Here is an 18,947-nt window from a genome sequence, read left to right as displayed (position 1 = left end):
AAAGAAAAACATCGTCTAACTGTATTTTTCTGAGCTTCTTCGCTAGAAAAGCCTCCGGATCATCGTTGACTTTTTTTTTCTAGTTGGGCTCTATATCTCTGGACAGTGAACCGCCAGAAACCAAGAGCATACTGATGACGGCTTTTCAGTAATAAATTAGAGATTACGTGTACTGCTCCACTGCCACTGATGTATAACCTATTGCAGAAAATCAGGCCTGTATTCACAAAATAGTTCTCACACTTGAACTGTTCGTAAGATCAGGCACCAAGCAATAGTGACGTTGGTCATATTAAAGTAGGCGGTCGATCAACGGCAAACAGCTCTTACGAGTGAAAACATTTGTCTATTTCACCACAAAAAAGCAAGGCTAAAGTAAAGCAAGTGTGGCTTAAACCGACAGCAGACTAGGGCATATATCATGAATATCATTTTCATCTTGAATTATTTCTTCCGTTTGCCATTTGTTCCGCTATTGGCCTGCTCTGCCACTGCGTGGAACAGATAATCACAGTAACGTAGTCGAAGGAATTTAATCGTTACAAAACGAGTCTAAGGAAGCACAAAATCCCCGCTTGATAACGACGTATAGTAGGACGAGGATCTCATCATGAAGGAGATTAAATTGATGTTACGGTGACGCATGAGCTGCGTATACGCCTCGTAAAATTTCTGCCCATGTTCAATTTGTAAACAACCACATGAAGAACAACGTGGATGACAAGGTTGGATGAAAATCCCCATAACAAAGCATGCAGACATGGTTTATGAGGCTGCCGTCTGTCTGACGCGAACCTGTTGGGCCTGCGTACTTACGTCATTAGGACCGCAGTCGTACAGGTGGCTTACGACATCCCACTGTCCTTCGTCCACAAAGTTGAACAAAAATAACAGGCCGATACGTGAACTAGCGTTTAAGGCAAAAATGCTTGCTTTTTTTCCACATTGCTTCATTTGGTTGTCCTGCTCAGTTCGAGCGCTCGTCATGCTAGGTGGCACGGAGGCCAAACATCGCACAAAATTGCGTGATTTGTGCGAGTCATAAGAGGCGAGAGGCGTCTCACTTACGGCAGGGCACCCATCACGGTATCTCCTTCACAAAGAGATGTAGTATAGTTTGGTTATTTGCTAACGTGAGTTCTGTCCTCCTATATAATATCGCTCTACTTGTCGCGTGCCTTCGTAGTTCGCACACGATTGTTGTTGTTGTTGTTGTTGTTGTTGTTGTTGTTGTTGTTGTTGTTGTTGTTGTTGTTGTTGTTGTTGTTGTTGTTGTTGTTGTTGTTGTTGTTGTTGTTGTTGTTTCTTGCACCGTTTGAGCATCTCTTCCGACGGTGTATTCGTCTTTTCAAATAAATGTATGTTCTTAATTTGTCAATGCCCGTGTTTCTCAAGTTGTCGCGCAGTCCCATGACAACAACTATGCGCTGTTTTCCTCCTACAAGTACCAAGTGGCCAACAGAAGGGCTATGTAATTAACCTTGCCCACCCCCCCTTCCTCTCGAACGCTCTTCAATTCGCGTCTGCCTCGAGCTTTCGCACCGCGTGCTTTATTGGACTAGAATTGCTTTACGGGCGCGAAGTAATTATTGCCTGTCGGCGTGAACCGGATGTCGGCAAAGGTCACAAGTCTTGGAGGTCACAAGCGTCGGACTGCAATATAAGAAGGACACTCAAAGCTCGTACAAGAAAGCAGGGCAGTTTCTAGGCAAACGCTTCCCTGAAATGAAAATATGAAACGCTGTTCTATCCTTCACGGTTTTTCGCATCCTTCACACGTTCATCCATTTCTCGCTGCTCAGCTTCCAAGCCACTTTAACTACCGCGCGCTGCGCTAAGAAGTTCTGACACTGGGCTCATTTTTGCGGGCGCCAACTTAGCTACGGCGGCAGCAGTCTTCGATGGTCCCGTAGTAATGCGATCAGCTTTGTGGAGTTGCAAGGCAGGAGCCGATAGCATCGGATGCCGGCGAGTATGCACACCGCTCTTATCGCGATCTGCTTCACTCGCTGTGTTCGTAGCCCCAAGCCGCGTGCTTCTTTGCTCGAACAGGGATAAGCCACGGTCCGCTGGTCGGCGGCGTGATCGGGGCCCGCAAGCCCGTGTACGACATCTGGGGCAACACGGTGAACGAGGCCAGCCGAATGGACTCCACCGGGGCCCTGGACCACATCCAGGTGCCGCGGCCCACGGCGCAGCTGCTCGAGGAGCACGGCTACAGCGTGCAGTGCCGCGGCCTCGTCCAGGTCAAGGGCAAGGGCACCATGGAGACGTACTTCGTGCTGGGCAAGAAGATCGCGCGCGCGCGCTCCATGAACAGGAATCCGAGCACCAGGAGCACGCTGGCTGCCTTCGTCTACGGGCTCGTGCAGGTGGGTCTCTCTCGAAGAACGCAACTCAGAGTGCGCGGAAACGAACAGAACTGTCAGTCGCTCAGGCGGGTTTCGTTAAGAATGCTGTATCGAACGGCTGTATCGAAGAAGAAAACGCAGCCGGATGCGGTGTCACTTTTTACACATGTGAGCCATGACTAAGTCTGGAATGCAACTTCAACATGAAACTGCATGCGTGTGCATCTCAGCGCTTTTTTATTTTTTGTCTGTGTGTTTGCACGCCCGCGTGCATGTACAAATTTCTGGATAGGGGTTTCAGAAAGCGAAATCGTAATAGCATGTGCGTCTCACAATACGCGGCGCAGGGTCGCTGCTGAACACCGAATGAAGGCCATCACTCCACTAATCGGTCGTAATGCGTTGGCAGTCCGTACTTTCGTCGTATATTGCAGATTATGAGGTATGAATTGTAATCAACCATGCTGCTACTCAGGTCGTGACAGACAATCTTCTTTTTTTTTTTGCTAAAGCTTAATATTCGAGCTGATGTGAGTCGACTTTAAGCCGTAACCACGTGCAACGTCCTTGTGGTGGAACATCCGCTTACCGCTAACGTTTCTGACCTTCGCGTAGCGCAGTGTACAGTTAACACCCCCAGTCTTAGCAAGGATTATTAGCGCTCGACGCTGTTGTCACTACAGCGAATTTCAGTGGCCTGTTTGAAGCACACCGGGAGCAAGTTATCAAGCAAAATTTTGGAGATGTCACCTCAAGTTGCAAGCCATAAGCATATATTACGTGCTTTAATGGCACTAGTCAGGACATCTCTGCAAAATTTAGAAGTATGGCGGACTAGACCAGCTAGTAATCAGCTTATAGAGGTGCGTAGCGAGCTAAGCAGTGTAGAGGACAATGACAGACAAACGCCAGCGCTAACTTCCAACTAAGGTTTATTGTGATATGCGCAATATCTATACCAGTTAACAAAAAAAACATGGTATAACCAAGAAGAGCCAATCAATCCTAGCGCTTTATACAGTTTACCACAGCTGAAAGTTAGTCCTTACAGTTTGCCTCTCGTCGTCGCAGTTCACGGCTACGCGCTATACTTATCTGCCCAAAATCGGTGGATCGGACTTCGACTCCAGCGTGACCTATTTCCTTTCTTACCATCTGCTCCTTACTCGAATTGCCCAACGGAAAACTGCTCGACCTTCTTCGCAGCGCAAATCACAGACCACATGAACGACCAGGCCAAGTCTGCGCGTTGAAAAAATCCGCTAACACTTTTTTTTTTTTCGTTCACGCGCTGCAAGCAGCCAACAAAGGTCGGGCTGGTTCGCGTTGTCGGTACGTTGGACAAAGCTTGCGTAGCCTCGTAGGCAGCTGGCATTGATCGATAGCACTTAGCATACCGATACGAAATATTCTTGATAAAAAAAGGATTTTGCGATGCTTTTGCGAGTGGTTCGACGGCCGAAAATAATAAGATGCATGGAGAAGAAAGGAAAGTTTCCGCGCCAAGAATCGGACCTTCGATCTCTTATGTCCAAACGGAGGCCATACCGCTTCGTACGGCAGGACGAACTTTTCTTGAAAGGAAAAGAGATTGACAAAATTTTCCGGAAAAAGTTTCTCTGTAGATGAATGTGTTATGTATATGTACGGTTCCTGCAAGAAGCTGGAAAATGTACATTCGTAACAAAAAACCTGCGAAAGCATTTAAAAAATTATATTTACTCAAGCCGCTACTCGGAATTGAATCTGTGATCCTTCTTTAGCTTGCAAAATCATCCGCACCACGGTTGCGCCGAACCAATGTAGGTAAAAACATGTTCTAGTGCCGTCGTGTAACATGAGAAATTGTTGTCAGCGTACTCGGTGAAATATTACCTTAACAGCATGCGCTTTCTGCATCTACATACAAAAGAAAAAATAAGGACATTAAGCAGAACACTGAACATTCTGAACTCTACGCATCCGAAGAGTCGCTTCGTTTGCCAGCTCCAATCATTCAGGGCGTCCAGCGTAGCCTCTGCCACAATTAAAGAAATGTGCGAGTGCCTCGCAGCTGGACAGAACCAAGGTAATGTTTGGCGCCGCTTAAAGCAAGTTAGATTATTATATTTTGCATTTCGCCTAATTACATATTTAGTTATCATTAATTGAATAACTTCTCCAATATTTTAATCAGAGCAACCTTGTCAGTTGCAAAAATTGTAGGCGATAACGAGGAACTTCGAATGTAGACAATGTCCACTTACCGGGAGCGCAGAGTTTCAAAGCTGATATGTGAGCATTGTCAGCGACGGAGCTAAGGAAACGATTATTAGATTACAGGTGGAAAGAAACAGTAGGGAAGACATGGGGACCGTACAATCAAAGGCGCAGCTATATTTGCGATATATGGTAGAGCTATAGCAGAATGCTAGATTGGGATATGGTAACACGTAAGCGCTCACACCGGCTGTGCCGCCATCCCGATTCGAAGGGGATGCCATCATCGTCATCTTCGTCATCTTCTTCGTCATCATTATCATCACGATCACTGATCCCTTTCGAAAACCATCCCCATTTTGCAGGCCCGCAAGAAGCAGGCCCTGGGTTCCAGCCTGAGCGTGCCCAGCCCCCGCCAGAGGGCGTCCCCGAACGCCGGTTCCTTCATGCGCAAGCAGAAGCTGCACCGCATGCTGTCCGAGACGCCCAACTCGGACCGCAAGCGCAACCGGCTACGGGAGAGGAGGATGACCGAGACGGCCGGCAGCAGCCAGTCCTTCCCGGACATGCGCAGTGCGGACAGGGACGAGCCTTTCAACTCGCCGTGACGTGCTGTGTGCGCGAACGCGAGTGCGCGCCAAGCCGCGGTGCGTGTGTTCCGGCTTGCGCTAGCGTCTGCGCGCGTCTGTGTGTTTCCGTGCGCGCGCGCGCACGCAGGAGCATCGAATCGGCGGCATTTGTTCGGAAAAAATGTGGACGGACCTTCTTAGCCGGAGGCAGGCCGTCTCGAGAGGCGATGGAACGAAATGTGAACTTGCCCTGTTTCGCGAGAAAAAAGAAGCCTGCCCCTGAAGTCGTCCTGACCAAAGAAAGGTAATGTTCGTCTGGACCCACGGAGGATAAAACTGACACGAAAAAAAAGAAGCCTATATGGAGTTTAACCGCAAATATTGTTTGCACAGGCACACGATATTGTCCTAATCGTTTCATGCATGTTGACGGCCTTGAAAAAGGAAATAAGCGTTACGCTTCATTTTATTAGTACTTGTTTAGTTGAATAACAAACCTACTCTTCGCATGCAATTTTTCTTCTCGCACCACGTTACTAGAATACTGCGCGTGTACTATAATAATTTCACATTTAACACCTATATTGAATGCATTTCGTGCTAAACTGATGCGAACGCGCTAACAATTTACAGTGGCGGTTTCATATTCTGGTGAAATAAGTAAAACTTCTCGCCCCGCGGTAGATCACTGCTTTACCAACACTTGGCGCTCCTGACGCGGGCGTCGTTGATGCCGGAACAGCACGGCAGCGCCGACGGCGCGAACGGGTATCGTATTGCTGTCACAATAAAAACATTTTTTTGCCGTTAAAAGAAAGAACAATGCTGAGAAGGTAAGAAATGAAGAAAAAGGAAAAGATTTTGAACTGTAGAATCTGCGGTAATATAGCGTTTTCCATTGGTGCAGGTGCATACCGTGGCAAAACGGGCAAATTCTGAAAACGCGACGTTCAGGAATGCATATGTTACCAACCGAGGTGCTCTCGTTGACTTCCTCGTCAACGACATTCAAAATGCATTTGTTGAAAGCACGCCGCCAGATGTGCCAGCCGAAATTTAATTTTTTTGGCCTCTCTATGCACCACTATAAAGTGGTATAGCAAGCGTATTTCAAGACAGCTTGAGTTCTTGCCGAGCAATTCGTGGATGTTTTATTTAAGCCAGTCTTGCGAGGTCTTTCGTGAGCAGTCAGAGCCGTGTCGCGATACGATTTGCTGTTTACTTACGTCAGTCCTGCTGCAGGAATAGCGTTGGACGAGCGGAGATAATTCCAGTGTTTGGCTGCTTCATTTATGCAGCTGCACCGTGTTCCGTAATGTGAAATCTCAAAAAAGTTCGAGAAGCATTTCTTGCTGAGCTCTTTTTAGTATTGCGACTTACTGGGCATTCTATTAAGCACCCCACCTTAAGACTATTTATATTGCCTCAGATAATGGTCCCAAAAATCCATCTACAAAAAGATTATGTGCTATATTAAAGGGTACTGCGCGCTATTTCCTTCCACTTTTTGTTGTTTATGTGAGAGCTTATAGCGAACTGTGGCAAATGCAAGCAAAAATCGAGAAAGCAACACAGGATTAAAAATTCAGTAGCGTCTTAACAACATTACAATGGCATTACGAACAATGCTTGACTACACGTCCACGATTTCGCGCAGGATACCTTGCGGACCGAGTGTTCTTGTTTCTGTGGATCAGTGGCCTAAGCTACAAAGCTGTTCCTTCCAACAGTTATTTTCCGCTGGCTGACAGCCTTCGCTATTAATCTGCCCAGCACCGGGATTGGCTCGAATTGGCTCCTACGAACAATTCTAGAGTAAGAGCTTTTTGTCAATAAGGGCCCAGATGTTTTGCATCTGGCCAAGGTATAGCGAACAGTGTCTCTCGCAACTGTCTAAAAAAGGCAGGAAAGTGCTGTCGCTGTGAAGAGTGCTGGTCGTTTGCGAGTTCTCGAAAAAAAAAATTGGTGCATTTGTAAGTGAGACGGCGAACTGCTGCCCCCACACGTGGAAATGTGGCGCACTCTATCGGTCTTCTCGGGAACTATCCCGCAAGGCGCTCTGATTCAACGTTTCCGCAAACCACAGGCCGAACGCTCGCAGGTTTCGCATCGTAAGCGCAGTTTGTTATTGGACGGCTATACCTTCTCACAATATGTCCAACATCGTCGTTGGTCTGTGCCTGCTCTGACAAACAATTCTGGTGCAAGAATGTTTTGTACTAACAATACCTTGAGTTGGGTGAGTTGGCTCATCTTGACATTGTTCATAAAAACGGGCTAAAGACAAAGACGAAAGGAACACGTACGACAGGACAGGTGCTGAACTTCCAACTAGCATTTATTTATTTATTTATTTATTTATTTATTTACTTATTTGCTTCGTCACAGGACATTGTAAGAGGTGGCGGAGGGAAAAGCCGTTCAAATGATGGGTTGAGGGTTCCTCCGCCACCTTTGTGAACAGTGGCAGCATTTCTAACGATCATCTCTTTTGTGTTCTGCGCATCAGGTACATTATGAACGCATCAGCATACAAAATTTTGTAAAGCCAATCAGTTCGTAGATGAGAATGCATAGTCAGGCGTTCCCGTGTCTGGATACCTCGAAAGAAAAGTCACTTCTTTCTTATGCAACGCGAAAGACGGACAGCTGACACACTTGTCACTTGCATAAATTTCCTTATAAAATACGCTTCAACTATGCCGCATTCAGTTTTTTTTTTTTTTGTCTTGCCTTAAGAAAGTTGTGCCGGCAAGCACAGGTGTGCGTGCACTCTCCCTGCAGTGTTCGGCCAAGTTGCTATTGTATCCTTTTATAACGTCATCATTCATTCATTCATTCATTCATTCATTCATTCATTCATTCATTCATTCATTCATTCATTCATTCATTCATTCATTCATTAGCTTCAATTTTATTTTCATTTCAGTTTTATTTTTCAGAAAAATACACCTTTCTGGTAGGGGTACGTGGCCAAAAACTATTTAGACAGCTTGGCTGGGCTCGGGCAGCCTCGAAACTTGTGGCAGTGTTGATATTCAGGAGATGTGCAGATATTCTTGCACATACACTCACATATATACTAACACATGCATATATCATATATACACAAATAAAGTGATTACACTTCAAAAGCGCACAGATACACCTACAGTAAAAATGTATAGTACATTCATTACCAACAACAACTAACCTAACTAACCAAGAACCTAACTAAATTAGGTTCGTAGTTTAAATGAGGTTGAAAATATAACCATTTGTAGAAGTTGGATAGCACCCTGAAAGTTAACAGCAATATAAGGCTATAGGTGTCGGAAATTTTTTTGTTACTTCTTTCTAAATAAAGCCCTCGATATGCTTGCACTTTAATAAACTAGGTAAATTGTGTTCAAGGGATTGTAACTTGTAGTTCTTGCGGAAACGCGGTATAAACCACAATACCGTGTTTCAGGTACAGATGTTACTCAGAGCGCGTTTTAATGATGGTGTGTGTGTGTGTAAGGAAATTGTGAAAGGAGCTAGCCGAAAAATATAAGGAACGCAAAATACGAAAGTTATACATATTATGAGAGGCCATGATCCTATAGGTCTGAAATGCAACGCCAGTGTCTGATAGGTACGGAATGTTTGCAACGTATCGAAGTACCTTTTTTTTACGCAACACGTGAATTTTTGTGCTATTTGTCTTAGTAGTTGTTAATCATACTAGGTTGCAGTAGTGCTGTCTAGCCCTTTCGTTGAAGCACTGGTCAGTTCGTCCAACATAAACACACAGCATTTAATGTGCAACTGGCGAATGTAGTCCGTTGATTAGTGTGTCTTGCTATGCGTTTCTGCTTCTTTTGAAGGTTGCACACTGCCGACAATTTGCAAGGCGCTGAAAAAAAAAAAGCTATATTGGCAGTGTGTCGGTTTACGACCTGTTTCAAATCATGCGAAACTTTGTGAAAGCGTGAAGGACTACATGCGCAGGTCTTCTGTCGCAATATTTAGTTGGGCACCTCATTCCAAAAATAAAACTAATCTGTTAGTTATCTTACATATCTATACATAGGCTGGGCGCGTGCGCCATCCAGACATCCCGCACTGAATCCCGCCACCATAAACGATAGATGAAAAGCACGACCAAAACTATTTGAACCTTCACGTGTCGAACGAGGTCTAGTCAGCTTTGCGCCATCATTGATCTCTCGTGTAAGGTGGTAGGAATGAGGGCGTGATTTTCGGCTGGTTCATGCGCACAGAATCTGTACATTGCTTTTCTACCTCCTGCTGCAGTTCGGTAAACGCTCAGATGTAGCCAGCCGGACGTGTCCTGTCTTTCTTCTTCGCTAATGCGCCTCGTTCTACGTGCCTTTTAACAAAAAAATAATGTACCAGCACCAACTCGCCGAGCTTGCTACTGTCTTTTTAACAGTAGTCCAAAAAGGCTACAACTATAATTGACTTCACTGTGCTTTTTCTTTCCTCTCTGCCCTTTTCCTTCACTAGGAGCACGAGCCACGACGAAGTTACTGCTTTTGCGGCGCATTGGACTTTCTGTGCCGGCACGCCAAAGGACTTTTTTCGAAACGAACTCTGCTGACCTGCGCGATCCTTGGTCCTGTACACCGTCATACGCCATAATCATCACCGACAGCGTGGTGCTAACTGAAGGACGCCTCACGCACCGGTGCCATTTGTCGGAGATCACGTGTTCTGTTTCAAGCGCCTAATCGTATCCATTGTTACTATTTTACCAGATGGCTAATAAATATTAATTTCTGTAGACATCAGCAAACAAGGCTCAGCGTGGATGCTAGTATGTGAACGGGTCTCTATTAGCCGTCCCACTAAGTAAGCGTCGGTTCCTATCCCTGCGTATACGAAAATTTACAAGCACGAAAGTGTAAGTACTGATTATACCTGGTATGTTAGCTCACACGCAAACTCTGCCGGGCTTTATAAACCCTGGCAACATTTCTTTTGCTTCGAGAAATCACTTCGCTGCGTTGAAAGCTGCGAATCAAGAGGCCGCAATATCATTTGGTGTTTTTTATTCTTGCGGAATTTCTCACGTAGCGGACTTAAACTGCGCTGTCGATCTCAGATGCCATGCGATGCCATATATGTTACTGTCCGATTTGAGTAAAGGGCCCCCAGAAAAAGGGCGTCACACTCCCGGAAACAGCAACAGAAACACGATGATGGTAAGGAGCTGGGGTATTGTGCAGAAAACCTAGAAAAAGTGACTAAACCGCATTTCTTTCCGGTTTAAATACAACGTAATCAATTTTCTACTACTCAGTGGACGCCTAAAGATTATCAGGTATCCAAAGCGGTCTTTTTCGTGAGAGTTTACGGTGCCTTAATGCGCTCGCCCACGCCTTGAGCATGTGTGTATGAATGAGGGCTCAGTAATCCTTATGTTCGAGGTCGCGGGATCGAATCCCGGCCACGGCGGCCGCATTTCGATGGGGGCGAAAACCGAAAACATCCATGTACTTAGATTTAGCTGCACGTTCAAGAACCTCAGGGGGTCCAAATTTCCGGAGTCCCCCACTACGGCGTGCCTCCTAATCAGAAAGTCGTTTTCGCACGTAAAACCTCATAATTAGCCCTTATGGTAGGCAGTTCGCATTGTGGCTTCACTCGGAAGTCACCTGAATTATTCCGGATTCACGTAATTTACTCGCAAACGGAATATCGTTTCTCAGTCAAAGAAACGCTTTCTGATCTTGCAGAGCCAATCTTTCGGACCAGCTTTACTTTGTTTTTGTTTGTTTTTTTACCTTTAGTGACCCCGACAGTCTGGTGAGTGACAAGTCGTTGAGAAGCTGCCGTTGTAGCACTGAACAATAACGGAACAGTTTCTGCAGTAAATTCAGCAACTTGAGTGCATCAAATCAGTTCTCTCGGGAAATCTTCGTATACAGTGATCTTTAATAAGACTAATGTGGTCCAGCTTCTTTTCTTTTTCAGCTACATAAGCGCTCACACCAGCCATCACATGTCCTAATTTATTTACGAAGTCGTAGTATAAAGTACTAAGAGTTCGTAAAAGATATCAAGCTTGCTATGAACTCTCCTCGAGGCTTTCTCGAAAACTTCATGCGCCCTCTGTTGGCTCACAAAAGCTCCGCAACAGAAAGTCGTAATAAGCTGCAGGTATATCTCGTCCACAAGACAACAGGGCACGTAAGTATGCCGAATGCGTTGTGAGGCATCAGGGGGTTTGCGATTGCGTTCTCGTATCATCGCCAGACAGCGGACCTACGTAGGCTCGTTGCGAGCCAAGCAGACTGCGCACCCTCTTGGATCGACATCTGTGCACTCTTCCCACCCTTCAAAAGCAGTGTTGTCGCCATCGCTATACTGGCATGAAAAGTAAAGTATTGTTGCTGTTGATCGCATACGTATATAACACCGCGGAACACGAGACCACCGGCTACACTCCGTTTCTAGAGCAGAGTTCTCGGGCGCCCGTTCCGGGACGAGCGTCGGCTTAACCGAGCGAACGAGAAAAAATAAAAAAAGAGCGAACGCGGAGCGAAGCGGGGGATGAAAGACGCGAGGAGGAAAATAGAGGAGGAAGGTGCAGCGGTAACATGAGGCGGAAAGCAGGGGAGGGTATGGCGAAAGCGTGAGAAGAAAAGCGTAGTGCCAGGACGATGGCTACGAGATGGCACCAGAGTAGCGCGCGTCGTCTGGGGGGTCCGTCTGCGGCGGCTGCTGTGAATCGCGCTAACGCATAATCCACGCGCTGCCTCTCGCGATCTCTGGAATTGGCGAGGCAGTCGCCCCACACTTCATACCGTTAGCAACGTGCCGCACAAGACAGATTGTCCACGCCAACCAATACATCGCGAAATGAAAACACCGTATTGGGTTGCGCTCAAATTTCGCATTGCGAGTATTGGGATCATCTGTGAACTTTTTTTTTCTTCTTACGCTCGACCGCCGCAGCACACATTAGACAGTACATTTTTCTGTTCTAGTCATGACAACCTTTCTATCGTTGAAACTCTTTGTCGGGTGGAGTAGGCTCGGTGTCCTGCTCGTTTACGTACACTGGCTTCATAGGAGCAGCATAAAGGCCGCTGCCATAGTCGACACCGGCACGTCACTCACTTCCCCGGTGTCTGGTTATGGACTCCCATGATCGAATGTGATCTGTGCCAAAAGCTGTTTGCTGACTACGTTGGACCGCTCGTTGGGATCGATCATCTAAGCGAGGTGAATTACAGACTAGCTCGCCTCACTGCCAGTGGCGAACACTCATCCAAAACTGAGATCACGCATGCAACCTTCCTTAGGCCGTTTCCCGGCAGCTGCCCAACTGACCTCTCGCCAGGAGGGCATCGTCTGCTAGAGGGGCAATGTTGCAAAACGTCAACGCTTATGAATCATAGGCAGCAACGGCAAGAATGATGGAGAGAGGAAGAGAAGAAGGACGTCCAATACCGTCTGGCAGTTGCCGCTCGACCTCTTTAAATTAACTGTTTCCCACTCATGTTAACAGTATATGCATACCTACAGCAAGTTGGCTTGGTCCTTTTGAAACGTTCAAAGTTTCTGTTTTAGGCCTAGAATGTAACGTATTGTTTAGTACTGCCGAAACTCTCCCCTGGACGCCCTTATTCAGACTCCCACGGTGCGTTCATCTTATACGGAAATGGGTCAGTTGTTAATATATATAGAGGGGTTACGTTAGTAATGCAATATGCAAATGTCGTTGCCATGCTTTTATTAAAATGGAGAATACTACAGAAAGAGTTTCGTAACTTCGCTCTACCGCAACGCCACTACAGGTACCCATCGGCACTGATTGCATTCACAGCGGAATTTCAAGCTCTTCCACTAACGAGGCCTGCGTTCAGCCCGTCTTTTACAACGATCTAGAGCGTTTCATTGATGTACATAGCGTGGCCCTCGTCCACAACATCACATTGCTACCGTTATTGTCCCACGCAGCCTAATCGAAGAAACCTTAGCCGTGTTGCGTTTCGCCTGCGACGCGCGGTTTTGCCGGCGCGACTGCGGCGGGGCGGCAGACATTTTGGCCCGTTCGGCGTCGCCGCAACGCTCCCCGCCAGGCGTTTCCAGGCGTTTCCAGGCATGTTCCGATGCCACGTGTCTTCATGTGCGTGTGTGAGTGTATGTGCCATTGTGCCCGAACGGCGGCGATGCGACAGCAGGGGGTCACCCTCTCCTTCCAGTCATTGTGCCCGACCAGAGGCGCTACGAGAGCCGAAGTTACCTTCTCCTCCCAGTCTTTGTGCCCGACCGGCGGCGCTACGACAGTGTGCGTCACCATTAGCCCATTGTACAATCACGTGCTCGTCTATTGAGGGGTTCCTTCTTGCCCTCAACTGCGAGAGTATAAAAACAGCTGCCCCCGGACGCCAAAAGGAGGGCTCCGATTTCTTCTGTTGAGTAAAGTGCTCTCCCGTCTCTCTACTTCGGTCAACCTGACCGCCAACTCTTTGCGATGTTAAAATAAACAAGTTGTTTTGTTGTTACCAGTCGACTCATGCTTTGCCGGGACCTTCGGATGCTTCCAGTTGTACCCCAGGCCGCCAGGCCAACGCTACCCTTGGGGCTTGCGACCCAGGTACAACCACGGGCGTCAGCGCCGAGTTCCCAACAACCGATGCCATCGGTGGGATCCAAACAGCCGTTAAGAGGAAGCTTAAGCTCGAGTGCTCCTATCTAAGTACATGTAAAAGGAGAATTCGTTTTTCTCGGCAACCACTGCACCAAATTTGACGAGTTTGTTGCATTTAAAAGACAAACTTAAAATCTAGTGACTGTTGGTTCCGAATTTTTGAGTTAGATTGTTAATTTTTTATTAAAAATTGGCAAAAATCGAAAATTTTCAGAAAACGAAACTATGAAGTTTACAACTCTGTAACTTAACCACTAAAAATTATAATACAATTCTGTGAATTGCATCTAACAGTACATCTAAAGCGGACAAAATTGATATGTTACACATGAATATAAAAAAATTTAATCTTAGGGAAATACAACTTTTGCAAAACCGTTGTAACCAACGTAACAAATTCACGTAAGATGTAAAATGACATATTGAATTTGTCCGCTTTGAATGATCTAATGGATGCCGTTTACAGAACCGCGATATCGGTTCTTGGTGCAGAGCTATGAATTTGTAAACTTCGTGCTTCTATTTTTTTTCAAACGGTCAAATATTTGAAAATCGTTTTAAGAAAATTCAAGCCCTAAATCGAAATTCCGCTTCCAACAGTCACTAGAATTTAGCTTTCTCTTTCAAATGCGACAAATTTCATCAAAATAGGTCCAGGGGTTATCTTATAAAAACGTTTTTGCGTTTTACATGTATTTGAATAGGCCGCGTCGGAGTTGGGCCCCAGCTAAAGCTTCCTCTTAAGCCTTTATCTAAATGGTGGGCAGAGGAATGGGGTTCCGATTTATAAAGGTTTGCTCTCCTCGGAACGTTTTGTCATTGGCCGATAACCTTCGCTAACAATATATTCACTTACCTGATTTGCCGTCACCTGCTTTTACCAGTCCATCTAGAAGGGTTTGTGAATATCAGTCTAGTATAGTGTGCACCGAAGCAGCATCGTCGTATACTGGAATGATATTACATGGGGATAGTGATGACGATGAACCAGACTACATCTCCACCATATCGCTTCCATCAAATAGTGCTGCTAGGTTATCTCGTTCGGAATGAGGGAGAAGACCGCATAGAACGAAATGAATATCAAATCGAACAAAAAATTATGAAATACCCCTGTCATTATTGGAACAGGAGTAAGTCCAGTGGCATAGCCAGCAATATTTTTTTTCCGTGTGTGGAAGAGCAAGGGGAACGCGTTGGAGGGGCATGTGCCCGTTTGGCCGCTCCCTTCATCCCGCCCCCCTTGTTACTTCCCTGCCCTAGGCAAAGCGTTGCTTGGGTCTATACTTGCGCAATTTGTTGTTTATCGTTTTATTAGCGCAAATGAGCACTTGAATTGTCTCACAGCCCTAGCTGTCGCAAAGCGAAAAGTGGCAAATGTGAGAATTATACCTGGGGCGCGTTTAGACGTATTCGTGTGTTTCGAAGTGGCAATAAGCGTTTCAATCATTTCAAAATGCCAGATGACACGAACGAAGAGTGGTAAAGTAGAGTTATTATCATGACCTATTCAAATTACCCGCGAAAACAAGTCGTCCCTATTTTATCCACCAGATGCCGCCATACACAGCGGTCGTCGGTCTTTGGTATTCAATTAAAATAGCGGACAGACCGTGTCAATACAAGTCCAGGAAATGCCTCGGGTAAGAGAATGTAAATACGTCCGTGTATGGATAAATGAGGGCAAATAGATATATGAACACAAAAAAGAAGGTTATAATAGCAAAGAAAGGAGAAATGCGGACTTGTGAAATACAGAGCGCTGTGGCGATACAGTAAGTACGAAGCGCTCCGGGTATATGTGGAAGGGCTTAATGATTCGAGGACTAACGTTTGGAAGTGCGGCACAGTCGTACCACAAAAGCCGTACAGAGCGATATGGACAGGGCAACTTTTGAAGTTAAGGAAGCTCAGAGCAAATTGACTTTGAAGAACGACTGAGTGGGAAAGAAAGTATATGAGTTGCGAGAGTGTTCAAGTATTAGTACAGGGAAAATATTGACTCACAGCGGAGCAAAAGAACTAGGAAGTTTAAGAGCAAGTATGCGGCCGGTATGTGCGCAAAATAGCAACAAAGACTGTTAAATGCAAAGGCATTGGAAAAGAAACCGGCTATGAGTAACTTCTTATAAGGCAAAACCGAAATCACGGGAGACATATAAGTTTTTACTTTTCCAAGCGAGATCAGGATGCCTTAGAACGCGTAGTTACAAAACAAGGTAGACCAAGGAAGAAGCATGAGCTTGCGGCAGTAAAGCTATGGAAACAATGGCAAGATATAGATTGGCAAGATATCTTCCCGGCTGCAGGTTTGGGCTCCGCTGGCCTCCTTGAAAACCTTGGGTTCAGGGATAGTTGGGGGAAAGTTAACATGTCCACAATATAGATCAGTAAAACGCCAATAGAGGTTTGGTGGCAGAATAGTAGGGTGACCACATACAACTCAGGAGTGGGAAAACGAAGTTCCCAATAATGACGCAGGAAGTTTGATGGTGGACATGTATTTTCTGTAAAAAATAATAATGAGCTAGGTAAGACCTTCGCTAAATAAGAAAAACATCAGGCAGGAACTCCTGTGGGCGTTTTCTAAGTGTGCGTAAGCATTGTGCCGCTTGCTCATCGCGCATCCCAGTGTCATTATCAGTGTTATGAAACTTGATTCGACCAGCGACAACGCTTCGGCGACACGAACCCCTGTGGACGGCGGCGGAAGGTGAATTGATGACGCAAACAAACTACTCAGATGGCGGCGCCAGATGCTCTGATGACGTTCTGATCATTACATGCCATTATCGCCCTTTCGCCCCATGTCCACCCGCGTTGAACCATTATGAACCAGGATCAACCCTACTCCGTGGGCGGCTGCGTATGACGTGGCCGCGCGGGCCTTGTCTTGAAAAGCGATATGCGATGGCGACAGGGTGCGCCGAGTGCTGATAGCGTCGTGTGCTCTGTGTTCTCAGTGGTCAGTTAGTGCTGAAGCGAGAGGCAGCACGAAGACAAATTAGCTCGCTGCTGCGATCCCTATCTTGAAAGCGATCCTTCTATGTTGCGGAGGGACGGACAGACGGACAGACATAGGGGTTTCCTCATCTGGCAGGCATACAAATGCTTACGCATTCAAAATAGAACTTTAGCTCCAGCCATCGCCCCGTTTTGAGGGGGATGCTTTTAGCATCCAACCATCCACCCTAGGGTGCCTCGATACCAAGCCAGGTTTTCAAGGTGGGTACAATGTATCCGCCTGTGCCGTGAGGGTTCGCACCCCCGCCGAGCCGCCTTTAAGCCTGTGCTAAAGCCGTCGTAATTTTATCGAGATCGCCCGCATTTTTGGGGGGAAAATTTAGTGAAAAGTCATGATCTGGTAAAAAAAAAGTGCTGGGTTTCGTGAATACTCGAAAAAAAAAGTTTAAAAAGAAAATTATGCACTTATGATGAGGGTTTATTCAGGAGCTCCTATATATTACACGTGAATGGAGAGATCGTTTTAAATGGGAAGCATTTCTTTTCCTAATAGAAGCCAAAGTCAAACGCAGAGGCCGTTCAAGGTCACAGAGTTTGTCGCCGATGCGCGCGCATCCCCGCGCACCCACTCGCTCGCCGCTATTGATTCGGGCCCTCTTTGGTCCGCATGCATGCTCTCCAACGCACCCACTCCGCACGCCGCTGCTCGCTTGGTGCCGTCTCTCCTTGCTGCGCTCGCTGGTTCGGGTGTGCGCGTCACAAGTATACAGGCGTGGCTCGGGTGCGCTAGGTGCGCTGTGTTGCGCGTAGTTCTGTACGACGTTACCTCTCTACTTCCAGATACAACAATGGACCATCGAAAGTGCCAAGCGGTAGACGAACGTAAGAGTGCAAAGGCTCTGCAGAGACTACAGAGATGCGCAATGCGTACCGAAGCGGTGAGGCAGGAGGCGAAGCGACGGGCGAACGAGTCACGTGCGGCCTTGCAGCGCGAGCAAGAGAAGCGACGCGGGGCCGAAGAACCGCGGCACGCCGAGCAAACGGCCGCTGTAGAGGCCACAAAAATAACAATAATAAAACGACGCCGATTGGAGGAGCGGCATTTGCGGGAAGCGGACGTGTGCTCTTGAAAGCACCCCGACGAATTAGGTTCGACGGGTATACTATAGCGTCTGCGACCGCCTCGGGTTCCGATCGTACGTCGTCAGAGTGTGGCGGACCGCGCATGGCAGCGGTCTTCGAGTGGGCATCTTCTCGGGAGGACGCGAGTTCGTTCGGGCTTTGCGTTACGTGCAAGGGAGAAATGCTTAGCGTTGACCTAGATAGTCATCAAGGATGATTTCTGGCGTATTCTTTCTTTTTTTTCTGAGCAACCACTGTACCAATTCTGAAGAGACTTGTAGCATGGAAGAGTAAAATTCTATTGACGTTATGGAATAATACGCACACACACACAACCACAGACATGCACATGAAGAAGCACACACAACCGCACGCAAGCGCACACACATGGACGCACGCACCGACACTCACAAACAGCCGCGGACACGCACAAACGCATACACTCACACACGTGCACACGCACGCACACGCAAACAAACACGCGCACACACTGATGCACGCAAGCATTAATGCGCGCACACGCACTCCCACATTACCATTTATTATTTCTTTTCAAAGCATGCGCACACATACACACGCACACACATGCACGAACACACGTACGCGCATGTGCAAACACGCACGCTCGCGCGCACATACTGACGCACGCACACACATGCACGCACGCACACAAACATGCATACTCTGCAAAAAAAAAAACACCCTATCAAGGATTCCCACACAAGCATGTGTGTGTGTGTGTGCGTTTGTGCGCTTCATGAATCGAGATGATTCATGAAGCGCGCGTTTCAATTCAATCGTCTCAAGAGAGCTAGCTGCCATGAACGAAGAATCGCAGCGCGCGCCTATCTATAGGCACGTGTTTGATGCACCTGGCTGTATCTTAAATTGTGGGAGCATCGGCGACTGGAGATGCAGTTCCAATCACCCCTATCAGACACGTAATTTTTTTCGTTACACGGCAACTTGTGTTCAATCCAGACTCTGTCTATACTTGGCAAGAACCGGACCCGACCGATCCGCACCAAACACTTGGTAGGTAGACAAATAACATTTCGCTTCAAAAAAAAAAAAGAAGAATTAGCTTGCACTGCG

At 46.8% G+C, this 18,947-nt stretch overlaps 1 protein-coding gene across 3 annotated transcripts in view; it reads left to right on the top strand.

Moving 5' to 3' along the window:
• LOC142579782 (adenylate cyclase type 8-like) overlaps positions 1 to 9,889 on the top strand; it is a 445,425-nt gene extending 435,536 nt beyond the window's left edge. For 2 of the 3 annotated variants that reach the window (XM_075690343.1, XM_075690344.1), the window contains exons 22-24: positions 2,053 to 2,372; positions 4,916 to 5,423; positions 9,611 to 9,889. In XM_075690343.1, coding sequence (XP_075546458.1) covers positions 2,053 to 2,372; positions 4,916 to 5,158 — 563 coding nt within the window. In that variant the 3' untranslated portion in view covers positions 5,159 to 5,423; positions 9,611 to 9,889. Of the gene's footprint in view, positions 1 to 2,052; positions 2,373 to 4,915; positions 5,424 to 6,776; positions 6,955 to 9,610 lie in introns of those variants that run through there. The other variant, XM_075690345.1, reaches the window with a different exon arrangement.
• The last annotated feature ends 9,058 nt before the right edge of the window (positions 9,890 to 18,947 follow it).

Source organism: Dermacentor variabilis, chromosome 4 (genome assembly GCF_050947875.1).
Source record: "Dermacentor variabilis isolate Ectoservices chromosome 4, ASM5094787v1, whole genome shotgun sequence".
Taxonomy (NCBI): domain Eukaryota; kingdom Metazoa; phylum Arthropoda; class Arachnida; order Ixodida; family Ixodidae; genus Dermacentor; species Dermacentor variabilis.
Note: the sequence above shows the minus strand (reverse complement) of the source record. Positions and strands in the feature narration are given on the sequence as shown.